At 36.4% G+C, this 14,495-nt stretch overlaps 1 protein-coding gene across 3 annotated transcripts in view; it reads left to right on the top strand.

Moving 5' to 3' along the window:
• Rnf214 (ring finger protein 214) overlaps window positions 1-14,495 on the top strand; it is a 39,787-nt gene that overhangs the window by 2,123 nt on the left and 23,169 nt on the right. For 2 of the 3 annotated variants that reach the window (XM_076846367.1, XM_076846368.1), the window contains exons 3-6: window positions 3,033-3,543; window positions 4,256-4,315; window positions 7,497-7,637; window positions 11,432-11,571. In XM_076846367.1, the coding sequence (XP_076702482.1) occupies window positions 3,033-3,543; window positions 4,256-4,315; window positions 7,497-7,637; window positions 11,432-11,571 (852 nt within the window). The remainder of the gene's footprint in view (window positions 1-3,032; window positions 3,544-4,255; window positions 4,316-7,496; window positions 7,638-11,431; window positions 11,572-14,495) is intronic. The other variant, XM_076846369.1, reaches the window with a different exon arrangement.

The following is a 14,495-nucleotide window of genomic DNA, read 5'->3' as shown; positions in this document are numbered from 1 at the left end:
TTCTCTCTCCCTTTCCCTCCTATCACTCGTCTCAGTTTAATGTTAATATTTTCCTGATCTTTCCTCTTGAGCTTTAATGACACTGCAGTAGATTAAACTTTCTAAACATAGGGACTGCCTGGTCTGTCTATATTTTTGGTATCCAACAAAGTGTCTTACACTCAATAGGCATGCTAAATGTTTGTTGAATAAATAGGTTAGAATACATGCGACAATTCATAAAAAAATGTAAATATTTCCCCTCTCTGCCTTATATATAGATTGTATGTATTCATTTAAACTTATGTTTATATATTATACTCATTTATAAAATACTTTGTTATGTAGATAGATACAGATATACACAGAGACACATTCACATATATACATATACAAATGCAGATATGTCTGTGTATCTGCCTATCTAGATATCTTGGTTAATATTGCCTAGTACTTTATGTGCACATTTTGCCTCCCATCCATACTCTCAAGGGTAAGAATTGCAATTGCCAATCTTGAATCAGTGGTTAATACTTAGTTATGTGCCATGTTGAATTAAGTTGATTAAAGTACCTGGGACTTAACATAATAGATAATATCATCCTAACAACTTTTTTTTTTTTTTTTTTTTTTTTTTTTTTTGGTGCTGGGGATTGAAGCCAGGGTCTTGTTCATGTGGTGCAAGCATTCTACCAACTGAGCTATATCCCTAGCCTCTAACAACTTTATACATATTAAACACTTAATCTTCATATTAGTCCTAGGTGGTAGATGCTAATATTATTGTTTCCACTTATAGTTGAAGAAACTGAGACACAGAGAGGTTAGTAACTTGCCCAAGGTTATCAAGCCATGTTGGAGTCAGGGTTTAAACCAAGGTTTGTCTGACTCCAGATAACTTAAACATTTGTTTCAAAGAAGAGAAGTGTTGCTAGGTGCAGTGGTACACATCTGTAATTCCAGTGACATGAGATGCTGAGGATTGCAAGGTTTAGGCCAGCTTCAGCAACTTAATGAGACTCTGTCTCAAAATTAAAAATAAGCAAGGCATAGTGACGCATGCTTATAATTTCAGTGACTCGGGAGGCTGAGGGAGGAGGATCTCAAGTTTGACCGCCAGCCTCAGCAATTTAGTAAGGCCCTAAGCAACTTAGCAAGATCCTGTCTCAAAATAATGAAAATAAAAAATTAAAAAGGCTGGGAAGCCGGGTGTGGTGCACATGCCTATAATCCCAGCGGCTCAGGAATCTGAGGCAGGAAGATCGCAAGTTAAAAGTGAGGCACTAAGCAACTCAGTGAGCCCCTGTCTCTAAATAAAATACAAAATAGGACTGGAGATGTAGCTCAGTGGTCAAGTGTGTCTAAGTTCAATCCCCAGTACCAAAAAACCAAAAAAAAAAAAAAAAAAAGAGTGGATGCTTGTTAGTGAATGGGTCATGAGGGAAAAATGTTACATAAACCTAATCATAAACTTGGATCTTTAAGTCTTTATTCATTTTGTATAAATAAAATCAACCACATACTACTATTAATAATAATAGCATCTAAGGGTTATTAAGTGTTTACTATATGCTGGCCACTCTGTAATTAATATATATGTATGTAGAATTCTTATAATACTATTAGGTGAGTTATATTATTTCTATTTTATAAATGAAATAACTTGCCTAGAGTCAAACAGCTAGTAAGTGTTAAGAGTTAGGATTCAAACCTGGCATTGTATATACCAGATTTAAAATAAGTTCTTTTCTCTCAGCTCACAGTTAACTGCCAGCAAGAAGGAATCAGCTTAAGGTGTTAATAAAGATGTCTATATCACAGATACTCTCTCAGTTGTTTTATTTTGGACAAGTGGTATTGAGGAAAGTCAGACACATTGACTTGAAGCCTCAATCATTGCTAGTTTGGGATGCTTAAGGGATCAGTTGACAGAACCATTTAAGAAAGGGGTGAAGGGAAGGGAAAAATTTTAACATAGAATTATATCTATGTGTGAAAGACTTATAGCTGTGAATGTTGGATGTCATTGTAAATATGTTTTAAAGATCGCCTTAAAAAGTAATACACAGCCGGGTGTGGTGGTGCATGCCTGTAATTCTAGCTGCTGGGAGGCTGAGACAAGAGAATCTCGAGTTCAAAGTCAGCCTCAGCAAAAACAAGGCATTGAGCAACTCAGTGAGACCTGTCTTTAAATAAAGTACAAAATAGGGCTGGGGATGTAGCTCAGTGGGCAAGTGCCCCTCAGTTGTTCAATCCCTGGTACCAAAAAAAAAAAAAAAAAAAGCAATACATAGACCGGGAATGTAACTCAGTCAAGAATGTGTATTTAGTACATACAAGGCTCTGGGTTCTATCCCTAACACTGGGGGAAAAAGTGTCTGTGATAAGTGACAAAATAACTATCCCAATATTAAATATATGTATGCTTGGGGTTCAGGATAAGATTTCTATCAGCAACTTCAATTTTGGATTCAAAATTGAATCCTTAAACAATTGTTGTGTAAGGATTGTTCTTTAAACAACTTGAGGTGATGCTATGCTTTGAAAAATATTGAATTTAAGTAGTAGTTCTGGCCAAAGTTATTTATAATGAGTTTGAAGGGAAATTATTTTTTGTGGAATATGAGAGTGAGATACAAATAGTATTTCTAAGTTAATATTTTATTTATGAAAATGTTATGAGTAGCTAAATATTCCAATAAACATTAGGTTATTTTATCTATATCCCCAAAATTATTCATATGGGCCCTGAAAACACTTTTTTAGATCTTCAAGGTCATTTATGTTTAGACATTGACTGTAGACTGTCTCCAGACCCAGGTTCTTACCTGCATATGCAATACAAGTTATTGGATAGAAACGAAATTCTTTATCATTCTGATATGTAATTCTTTTTAAGACTGGATTGGGTGAGAAAAAAACCATCTTTTTTGTTTATTTTGCTTTTTGGTAATGCTGGAGATCAAACCCAGGGCCTCATGTCTGCTAGGCAAGTGCTTTACCACTGAGCAACACCCAGAACTTAGAAACTTTTTACCTTGTGTTTTTCATAGCCCCAAAGACCCAGCGCAGAAGCAGAAGAACTCACCTCCATCGAGTGTAAGTAGCCAAACGATAACCAAGGAGAATAACAGAAATGTCCATTTGGAACACCCAGAGCAGAATCCTGGTTCATCAGCGGGTGACACTTCAGCAGCGCATCAGGAGGTTTTAGGAGAAAACTTGATAGCCACAGCCCTGTGTCTTTCTGGCAGTGGGTCTCAGTCTGATTTGAAGGACTTGGCCAGCACAGCAGGAGAGGAGGGGGACACAAGCCTCCAGGAGAGCCTCCATCCAGTCACTCGGTCTCTTAAGGCAGGGTGCCATACAAAGCAGCTTGCCTCCGGGAATTGCTCTGAAGAGAAATCCCCACAAGCCTCCATCCCAAAGGAAGGTAGCAGGGACACAGGCTTGGATTTCCGACCTGTAGTGCCTCCAGCAAATGGGGTTGAAGGAGTCAGAGTGGATCAGGATGATGATCAGGATAGCTCTTCCCTGAAGCTTTCTCAGAACATTGCTGTACAGGTCAAGTATCAAGTTTCTACTACTAAAATGGAATTTGGGGGTTTTTTTTTTTTTTTTTTTTTTTTTTGAGGGTAGGTGATAGTTCATATTTAGTGGAGAGCTATGCTGTCTTGTTTTTTATTTTTTTGTTTTTATTTTTTGTTTTTGCTACCACCCATCATACTGTTTTCATACAATGTCATGCAATGGCTTCATTCTGCTGTTCCATAAATAAGAAAGCCAGTAGCCAGTGTTTAATTTTATGGCAAATAGGAGCTATATGAGCTACATATAATCAATCACTGAGTGATTGATGAGTATAGGTCATTAGCATTCATACTTCCCATCTTTGTCCTTACAGGAAGAATCCTTGTTAATTCTCTGACCTACATCTTAAGAAGTACAGTGTATCCTGCTTTATAGTGACTAGTGTGCTTTGTTGTAGGAGGAAGTATGGGCACAGTAGATTCTCATCTCAGATTTGAGGCTTTCTCAGTCCAAATTTGGGTCTTATTCAGGTTATTTTGTTGGATAAATGATTGATGCAATGTGGATGTTGGTGTTCATTTGCCAGAACTACATTGCTTCTCACTGTGAAGCTGATAAGGGGACAGAGCAGAAAGTTTGCTTCTTAGTTGTTTGTGGCAGATTTCTAAGTGAAAGTACTGGAATAATTCTGCCTTTTTAAAAGAGACTCTGAAAATTTCTGAATATATTATTTCTTTCTTTTTAGACTGATTTTAAGACAGCAGATTCAGAGGTGAACACAGATCAAGATATTGAAAAGAATCTGGTAAGTATTAAAAGTGTCATTTTATATGACACCATTAAATTATAAAATCTAGAAACGTTTTATCTCAGTTGAAAAAAGTACAGGAATCTCCTTTTTCACTCCAGAGAGTGTAATAGCTCTACATATATTTAAAGTGTGTGTGTGTGTGTGTGTGTGTTTTTCAGTGCCTCCTCCTCAAATCCAAATTCTTTTTTTCTTTTTTTTTTTTTTCTTCCTTTCTTGGTATTAGGGATTTAACCCAGGTGTGCTTTACCACCAAGCCACACTAGCAGCTTTTTAAATTTTGAGACAGGGTCTTGCTCAGTTGCTTAGGGCCTCACTCAGTTGTTGAGGCTGATTTTGAACTTGTGGTCCTCCCCCTCAGCCTCCTTAGTTGCTGGGGATTACACAGGTGTAATGCCCAGCTTAGTCTAAATCTTTCCAGGTGAAATGTTCCTACTTTGTTTTGTTTTGTTGTTGCTGGGTTTGTTTGTTTGTTTTATTTTTTTATTTTTATTTTTTTTTAAATATTTATTTTTTAGTTTTTCAGCGGACACAACATCTTTGTTTGTATGTGGTGCTGAGGATCGAACCCGGGCCGCACACATGCCAGGCAAGCGCGCTACCGCTTGAGCCACATCCTCAGCCCCTGTTTGTTTGTTTTAGCATTCTTCTTTTTATGATATTTTTTCCAGTCTTTAATCCTTTTATCCTGGTTACTTTCATTTAGATATGTTCCATTTTATCAGTCTTTCTTTTAAAATCTGATGGACACAATACAGTACCTTTATTTTTATGTAAAAAAATGAATCAAGTGAAATAGTTTAGATTATAGCATAATTAGTCCACAGTAGAATGAGTCTCAGTCTCTTATTCTAGACACTATTTCTTAAGCTTACATTGACTAATTTTGGTAATCTTGTCACATCATTGAGCTTCCAGTCAAACTCTGTCATGTTTTTTTTTTTTTTTTAATGTACTATTTACATGTATCTTTTCCATTTTATTCCTTGGTAATTAATTTTTAAATCTTAGAGGACTTTACTTTTACAAATCCCTGGGGTCTTGCTATATTTGCCAGGCTGGACTCCCAGGCTCAAATGATCCTCCTGCCTCAATCTCCCAACAATCTGGGAAAGACGCCCTAGGATCAGGAAGAAGAGGTCTTGAGGGTAAGATGTGTTTCTTGAAAGAACAACAATATAGAAAGGAAAAGTGTTTGGTGCAAACTAATGCTTTTTTCCTGTGTTATTCTAAAGATGTATCATGGAGAACTGGAAACGGTGGAATATGCCTGTAATCTCAAGAGACTTGGGAGTCTAAGGCAGGAGGATCACAAGTTCAAGGCCAACCTCGGCATTTAGTGAGGGCCTAAGCAACTTAATGACACCCTGTCTCAAAATGTCTGGTGATGGGCCGGGATTATGGCTCAGTGGTAGAGCACTTGCCTAGCATGTGTGAGGCACTGGGTTTGATTCTTAGCACTGTATATAAATAAATATAAAGTCCATTGACAATTTAAAAAATATTAGGAAAAAAAAAAGAAAAACGTCGGATGGTGCAGCTCAGTGGGAAAGCACCTGTGAGTTCAATCCCTAGTACCAAAAAAAAAAAAAAAAAAAAAAAGATGTATTATAAAAAGATGTATTATGAATGAAGGAGGTAAAGGAAAGGAGCTGTGGTTAAAAAAGAAAAGAATCCTTTAATCTTCTGGTTCACTTATTGGTTCTTAAACTTTGTTAACAAAGTTAACAATGTTTATGTCCTCTTTTAGAATCTTTTGAAAACTTTTGTAAAATGCACACATACACCCTAATTTCAGAGAGTTCAAAGATCCCCCAGGGTTATCCACAGACCCTACATTCATAATCCCTGCAAAGATGTGATGTTGAGGAATCAGTTCTTTGGAGTGATGTGGTCACATTTTGGTACATGGACTGAGGACTGGTTTATCCCAAAGTTAAACCATGTTGAGAGCCTGTTTTTTTGTGTTTTTTTTTTTTTTTTTAATATTTATTTTTTAGGTGTAGATGGACACAACACAATGCCTTTATTTTTATGTGGTGCTGAGGATCGAACCCGGGTCCTGCTCGTGCTAGGCGAGCGCTCTACCGCTGAGCCACAATCCCAGCCCGAGAGCCTGTTTTTTATAATGATAATACAATATAGGTTTTCTAATATTCACTTTCAGGAACTTTATTTTCTTGAAAAATAATCATCCTTTAGAGAACAAATTCAGCTTAATACTCTTGGTTTAATTTTTACAAGAACTACCTTATACCAAATTTGTTTTAAATTGACTCTTTTAAGTTTTAATGTTCATTTGAGTGGTGACCATTGCTTTCCTTAATTTGCTGATGAGAGGGAGGCAGAGCCATATTGTGGTCCTCACAAACATCACTTCTAATCCCTAGTTTATGTGAGCTTTCTGAGTCGCTCATTCTGAATATGAGGTTGCCCAGACTTCTTTAGTGGATGTGTCAGTTGTCAGTGCTAATGATTGGTAAGGCTTCCTATTCTTTGAGTAGGTGATCTGTTCTTTGTTCTGGCATATTACTTTTTTTCTCTCTCCTAATGGACGATAAAATATCTCCTTCTCTTATCCCTAGTAACAGTGGTGGGCAAACATTTTCTTTAAAGGACCAGATAGGTTCTGTGGCATTTATTGTAATCTTTCCACTTTGCTGTTATAGTTTGAAAGCAATCTTTAAACCAATGGGCTTGGCTTTGTTCTAATAAAACTTACTTATAAAAACATGCTATGAGGGGCTGGGGATATAGCTCAGTTGGTAGACTGCTTGCCTTGTATGCACAAGAACCAGGGTTCAATCCCCAGCACCACAAAAAACAAAAAACATGCGATGGCTGGATTTGTCCCACATGCCATAGATTGCCAACCCCTGTTTTATAGCAGTGTTGTATAACCGAATTTTCTGTAGTGGTAGAAATGTTCTGTTAACCTAGTTGTTTGGTATAGTAGCCACTAATCATATTTAGCTTTTGAGTATTTGAGGGGTGCCTAGGTATTTGAGGGTCTGTTTGTTTCTATTTTATCATTTTGATTAATTTTACCTATCCACATCTGGCTAGTAGCTACTGTATTGGACATCACAGCTTTAGAACTCTGTATAATGTCTTGGTTAGGCATTTAGTGATTGTTTCTTACGTTTAAATTGGAAAATAAACTTGTTTTTTCCAATAGGACAAAATGATGACAGAGAGAACCCTATTAAAAGAACGTTACCAGGAAGTCCTGGACAAGCAGAGGCAGGTGGAGAATCAACTCCAAGTGCAATTAAAGCAACTTCAGCAGAGGAGAGAAGAAGAAATGAAGAATCACCAGGTAGTTTACTTATTAAACTTTTTGAACTGGAGATATAACTCAGTGGGAGAGTATTTGCCTTGCATTTGCAAAAGAGAGAACTGAGGTTGTGGCTTAGGCATAGAGCACTTGCGTGGCACGTGCGAGGCCCTGGGTTCGATCCTCAGCACCACATAAAAATAAATAAATAAAGGTTTTGTGTTCAACTAAAAAATAAATATTAAAAAGAAAAAAATCAAAGAGTAAAGCAACAGTTCTGATCAGACTTTTTTTTTAATATATATTTTTCAGTTTTAGGTGGGCACAATATTTTTATTTTTATGTGGTGCTGAGGATTGAACCCAATGCCTCATGCATGCTAGGTGAGCACTCTTATCACTGAGCCACAACCTCAGCCCCTGATCAGACTTTAAAATTTGTTTCGTAGTAGAAAAAGAAAAGCGATATTTACTTTTTAATGGTTGTCATAGAAGTTTAAGAATAAAAACAATCCTGTTGTCCAGAGGATAAATCTGATTTTAGTTCAGAGAGGAAAAGATTATTTATTTAATATATTTTGTTGACATGTTATTTGGAAAAATACATTCATAAGTAGATTAAAAATCTATATATAAAAACTGGAAAAAAGTTGAACGTAGAAGAAAATTTAGGGGAGTATTTATAAAACCTCAAATTGTAAGAGGTCATTTTAAGCAAAGCAGAAAACCCAGAAGCCATAAAAAATTAATTAATTAATTTAATATCATATAATTAAAAATACCAAGTGATGTAAAAATTAGTTGAAAGATTGTTAAACTGAGTGGAAATATTTTTAGCAAAAAAAAATGTATATATATACATATATATGTATATACATATATATATATAAATACATATATATGTGTGTATACATATATATGTACATACCTGTGTGTTTGTATATATATGTGTGTGTGTGTGTGTGTGTGTGTGTGTATTTAGCTTATCTGACCAGATATAATGTCTGACATTCTGAAGATAGCTCACATTCATGGTAAAAGTCAATCTAGAGAATAAATCAGGAAAGGTTATTTTATTATTTTCCTATTGCTCATGTAACAAATCACTATGGGTTTAGCATTAAGCTGGGTATGGTGGCTTACACCTGTAATCCCAGCGGCTCTGAAGGATGAGGCAGGAGAATCTCGAGTTCAAAGCCATCCTCAGCAAAAGTGAGGCACTAAGCAACTCAGTGAGAACCTGTCTCTAAAGTACAAAATATAGCTGGGGATGTGGCTCAGTGGTTGAGTGCCCCCGAGTTCACTCCTTGGTACCCAAAGGGAAAAAAAAAGTCTACATAGAGTGTCACTGAGCTAAAATCAAAGTACTAGTAGGACTGTGTTCCTTTCTGAGAGTTCTAGTTCTTGTCTGTAGCTTGTAAAGCCTACCTTCATTCTTTGACTTAAGGGCCTCTTCATCTTGAAAGCAACAACAGTGTCTCTTTGATCTTTATCCCCTAGACGCATTTTGCTCTGATCACAACTGGTAATTGTTCTCCACTTTTAAGGATTTTGGTGATTATATTAGGCCCACCCAGATAGTCCAGGTTAATCTCCCTCTCTTAAGGTCCTTACCATAGTTACATCTTCAAAGTCTCTTTTGCTATGGAAGGTAACATAATAAATAGGTTGTAGGGATTAGAACATGGATATCTTGGGGGAGGGTATTATTTTGCCTCCTATAGTTATAAATAGTAATTCATAGAAGAGGAAAAGCAAAATGATTGTAAATGATTGGAAAGAAGCTCAGACTCACAGGTGCTCATTCATTCAGAAAATATTTTTAGAGTGTTTGATGTAAATTTTGGACATTTAGTAATGAATAAAACATTATTCAAATAAGCATTCACCGAATGCTTGTTTTAGTTGAAATCAAACAGTAAAAACAATAAAGAATGCTAGGCACGAAGCACATGCCTGTAATCCCAGTGGCTCAGGAGGCTGAGGCAGGAGGATTGTGAGTTCAAAGCCACAAAAAAAGTGAGGCGCTGAGCAACTCAGTGAGACCTTCTCTCTAAATAAAATACAGAATAGGGCTGGGGATGTGGCTCAATGGCCAGATGCCAAAGTTCAATCCCTGGTATAAAACGAAGAATGGGAAGTACACATTAATATTATTGGATACTATTCTTTACTCCCCGCAAGTGATGGGCCAAAATGAAATAAGTTGTCAAGCATGAGGTAAAGTAAACTCTTGTAGACATGATTAGTAAGAGTGTGAATTATGATGACCTCATTAGTTATTAGGAATTGTCAGTTAAAATTTAAATATGCTTCTACTTTGACCAGTCTCATTATTGGGAGTCCATTCTATAGGCACAAATTTATGTATGAAAGTATAGACATATAGAATGTTTATTGCAGTTTAAGCAAGGCACAAAACCCAGAATTTAATTATCTATAATTAAAAATACCAGCTGGGTGCAGTGGTGCATGCCTGTAATCCCAGCAGCCTGTGAGGCTGAGACTAGAGGATCATGAGTTCAAAGCCAGCCTCAACAACAGTGAGTCCCTGTCTCTAAATAAAAATGCAGAATAAGTCTGGGGAAGTGGATTAGTGGTTGAGTGCCCTTGAGTTCAATCCCCAGTACAAAACAATATAAAAACCTGCTGAGAGAGAGAAAATATTTTTAGCACATCTCAAAAAAAATTTTTTTAAAAACACCTTTTTAATACGTTTATTTTATTTTTATGTGGTACTAAGGATCGAACCCAGTGTCTCACGCATGCTAGATGAATTCTTTACCACTGAGCCACAACCCCAGCCCCTCATAAAAAAATTTAATGTTTATGACATTCTGAAGATTTCTGCAAATTCATGGTAAAAGTAAAAAAAAAAAAAAAAAAAAAAATCTTGAGAAAAATCAGGAAAGATTTTTTTTGTGTGATAAGAAGTAAAATTACAAAAAAAGTTGGAATAAACCCAAAAGTCTTTTAACAGTTCATCAGGATAAATTGGATATGTCTATGTGATGTCCTATTATGCAGCTAGGTATTTTTGAGTTATATCTGTAGTTATTGATGTGTGTTGTCCAAGTGGAAAAAAGCACAATGTAAAATAATGAATATAAAATAACTTCATAAAAAAAGAAAAATGGGATGGAGGATATAATTCAGTGATAGATTGTGTGCTTTGCATGATCAAGACTCTAGTTTTGATCCCCAGGAATGCTTAAAAAAAAAAAAAGCCAAAGAAATACATGTATAAGTACATGTGTATTTCTTTGATAATTGAGAAAATGTGCAGTCATAATAAGAACAGTTAACACATTGATTGCCCTTATGGGTGGAAGTGATATGAACTTGGGGGTAATTTAACTTCAATACTTTTGTATTGTTTGACTTCTTATTTGCTGCTGTTAAATAATAAAAAAGTCAAATAAACAGAAAACCCATACATATAACAAGTAAAACATGAGTAGAACTGTAACAAAACAAAACAAGACCAATTTGTTGGATGCAACAAACTCCCTCCTACAGCAAGAATGCCTTTCCTAGCAGTCTTGAGGGGTGTTCATTTGACATTTGAGCACCAAAAATGGAGAACTTATTGCTTCACAAGGCAGTGTGTTTCATTTTTGAACGGTGTGATTATTATACGGTTTTTTCCTGTTGAGTTTTCTCCCTGCAGTCTGAATTCTGACTTTTGGAGTTGCTCAACAACCAGATTTCTTTCAATTCAGTTTGAATCCACTAAAATCAATATGTATATGTGATTGTTGAATACAACCTTCAGATCAAAAGAACTAATTTATTTCCTTCTTTATTTGTGTGTGACTGTAATTTTGTGGGATTTAGGAGATATTAAAGGCTATACAGGATGTGACAATAAAGCGAGAAGAAACAAAAAAGAAGATAGAGAAAGAAAAGAAGGAGTTTTTGCAGAAGGAGCAGGATCTGAAAGCTGAAATTGAGAAGCTGTGTGAGAAGGGCAGAAGGTAATTAATGTGTGTATGTGTACATGTGTGCATATGGGGCCACTTTCATTTGTGTTGTAGTTTCTTTCAGTCTGGTTTTTATTTGAAAAACAAGCACACAAATAAAATTCTCCAATGATTTAGCGTTCTCAGTATTCCGTTAGACTTAATAGAAAAGAGGTACCAGTATTTTTTTTTTTTTTTTTTTTTTAAAGAGAGAGTGGGAGAGAGAGAGAGACAGAGAGAGAGAGAGAGAGAGAGAGAATTTTTTAATATTTATTTTTTAGTTATCGGCGGACACAACATCTTTGTTTGTATGTGGTGCTGAGGATCGAACCCGGGCCGCACGCATGCCAGGCGAGCGCGCTACCACTTGAGCCACATCCCCAGCCCCCAGTATTTTTTAATAACATTGAAAATTTATAAAGTTAAGGGACTGGGGTATAGCCCAGTGGTAGAGCACCTATGTACAGAGCCCTTGGTTAAATCTCTAGCACCAGAAAGAAAAAAGAAGAAAGAAATTATAGCAGTTAATTATTGAGTTCTGTATATGATCAAAATTTTGATGTGTGAGCCAGGCATAGTGGTGCAGGTCTATAATACCAGCTACTTGGGAGGCTGAGGCAGGAGAATCTCAAGTTTGGGACTGGCTTATTTAGCCCGCGGCCAACACAGGCTTCATAAATGAAGGTTCAGCTGCGTGAGAACAGGCTCTAATTACCTTTAAACCAGCTCCAGGGCAGCTTCTCCTAGCTCCAGCCTCAAGCTACCTATTATGGTAGCGAGGTTTACTGAAGAGGCCAGTGAGCGAGAGAGAACATGCCAGGGAGTGGACTTTTATTGGGGAACAAAAAATTCTGGGGAAAATCCCATCCAATGAAGATTAAGGGGGTCAGTGTCTCAAGGTCAGGTGCGATGATTGGGTCTTCCAGACATGCCTCCACACAGACAAGCCCTTGGACCTGAGAAGGGTGGGGAAAGCTCTGGACACAAAGATGTGTCTAAGTGCCTCTCGCCCAGCAGGAGAGGTAACTCAAATCACATGCAAGGATGGCCTCCCACAGGCTTAGGCAACCTAGCAAGACCCAGTTAAAGGTGTTATAAACTAAATTGGTTCTTCTTATTATTTTTGATGAGAAGTAAGTGACAATTGATGTTGTTTTTTCTGTATTATGTCACTATTTACTCCCCAAGATTTTCTCATTTTCTTTAGTTTTTAGCTATTTGACTTTCGGGTGTGGTTCTCTTCATATTTTTTTCTGTTGAGAATTTTCTGAGTTTTTTAATCTATAAAGTTGTGTCTCTTACCAAAATTGTTAAATTTTTGTGGCATAATTTTCAATTATTTTCTCTGCCTCGTTTTGTCTTTTCCTCTTGGACTCCATGTCCACATGTGTAAGACTTTGATATTGTCCTACAGCTCAACAAGTCTCTTCTTGCTGTTTCTTTCCAGTCTTTTAGTACCAGGGATTGAACCCAAGGGCAGTTAGCCATTGAGCCACATCCCCACTCCTTTTTTATTTTTTATTTTAAAACAGGATCTTGCTAAGTTGCTGAGGCTGGCTTCGAACCTGTGGTCCTCCTGCCTCAGCCTCTCAAGTTGCTGGGATTATAGGCATGTGCCACCATGCCCAGCTCTTTCCAATCTTTTTAATTTTCTTTCTTATATTGTATAATTTCTATTGTATCTTTAATTTACTTACTTTTCCTTATATCATTTTCATTCTTGTGGTTAAGCCCATGCAGTGAATTTGAATTTCATATTTCCAGTGTAGTTATTTCTCAGTTCTGTCATTTCAGTTTAGTTCTTTTTTAAAATGTGTTTATTTGTTTAATTTTATGTGATTCTGAGGATCGAACCCAGTGCCTCACATGTGCCAAGCAACTGCTCTACTACAGAGCCACAACCCTAACTCTATTTTTTTTGTAGTTTCTCTGCCAAAAATTATTATTTGTTTATTCCCTTGTGAGCATATTTTCCTTGTGTCCCTTCATATAGTTAAAATGGAGGCTTTAGAATATTTTTCTGCTAATTCCAGCATCTTGGTCATCTTGAAGCTCCTATCCATTGATTGCCTTTTTTCTTAATCTGGAGTCAGCAATCAAAAGTATTATCTGAAGGCTGGGAATGTAGCTCAGAGGTGAAGTACTTGCCTAGTATGCGCAGGTCCTGGGTTTCATCCCCAGCAAAAGCAAAACATAAAACCCCATTTTTTCTGGCCAGGTATGGTGCACACACCTATAGTCCCAGCACCCAGAAGGCTGAAGCTGGAGGATCACTTGAGCCTGGGAAAACAGCCTGGGCAACATAGCAAGATTACTCTATCTCCATTAAAAAAAAAAGAGAGAGAGAGAGAGAGAAATGTCATCCTAAGAAAACAGACACAGAATATATATGATTTTTATTCACACAGAATTCTAGAGAAGAAATAATTATAGTAAGGAAATGTATTTCACTGGGTGTCAGCAGTTTAGGGTGAAGGGAAGGAATTGACTGCTTTCTAGTAAATATTTTAGGCTTTTTAGATCAGTCTTTGCCTATTAAACAACAACAGCAACAAAATCCTTTGTCTTCTGATTGAGTTATGAGAGATCTTTATATATTTTCTGTATGAATTCTTTGATCAGGTATGTGTTTTATAAATATTTTCTACTAGTTTGTAGCTTGTTTTTGCATTTTGTAATAGTGTCTCTTGAAGAACAAAAGATACAATTTTGATGAAGTTCAGTGTACTGCATTTTTTCTTTTATGGTTCATGCATTTTGCATCCTCCTAACCCAAAGTCACCTTCTTTGAGAAAGTTTATAGTTTTAACCTTTACATTTAAGTCTACAATCCATTTGAGTTTATTTTTTAGTATGGTACACCTAGGGCTCGAGTATCATATGGATGTATATTTGTTCCAACACCCTATGTTCAAAAGACTATACTTTTCCCATTGAAT

The sequence above is a fragment of the Callospermophilus lateralis genome, chromosome 2 (genome assembly GCF_048772815.1).
Source record: "Callospermophilus lateralis isolate mCalLat2 chromosome 2, mCalLat2.hap1, whole genome shotgun sequence".
Classification (NCBI taxonomy): domain Eukaryota; kingdom Metazoa; phylum Chordata; class Mammalia; order Rodentia; family Sciuridae; genus Callospermophilus; species Callospermophilus lateralis.
The sequence above is the reverse complement of the archived record's forward strand: the minus strand, read 5'-3'. Positions and strand labels throughout refer to the sequence as shown.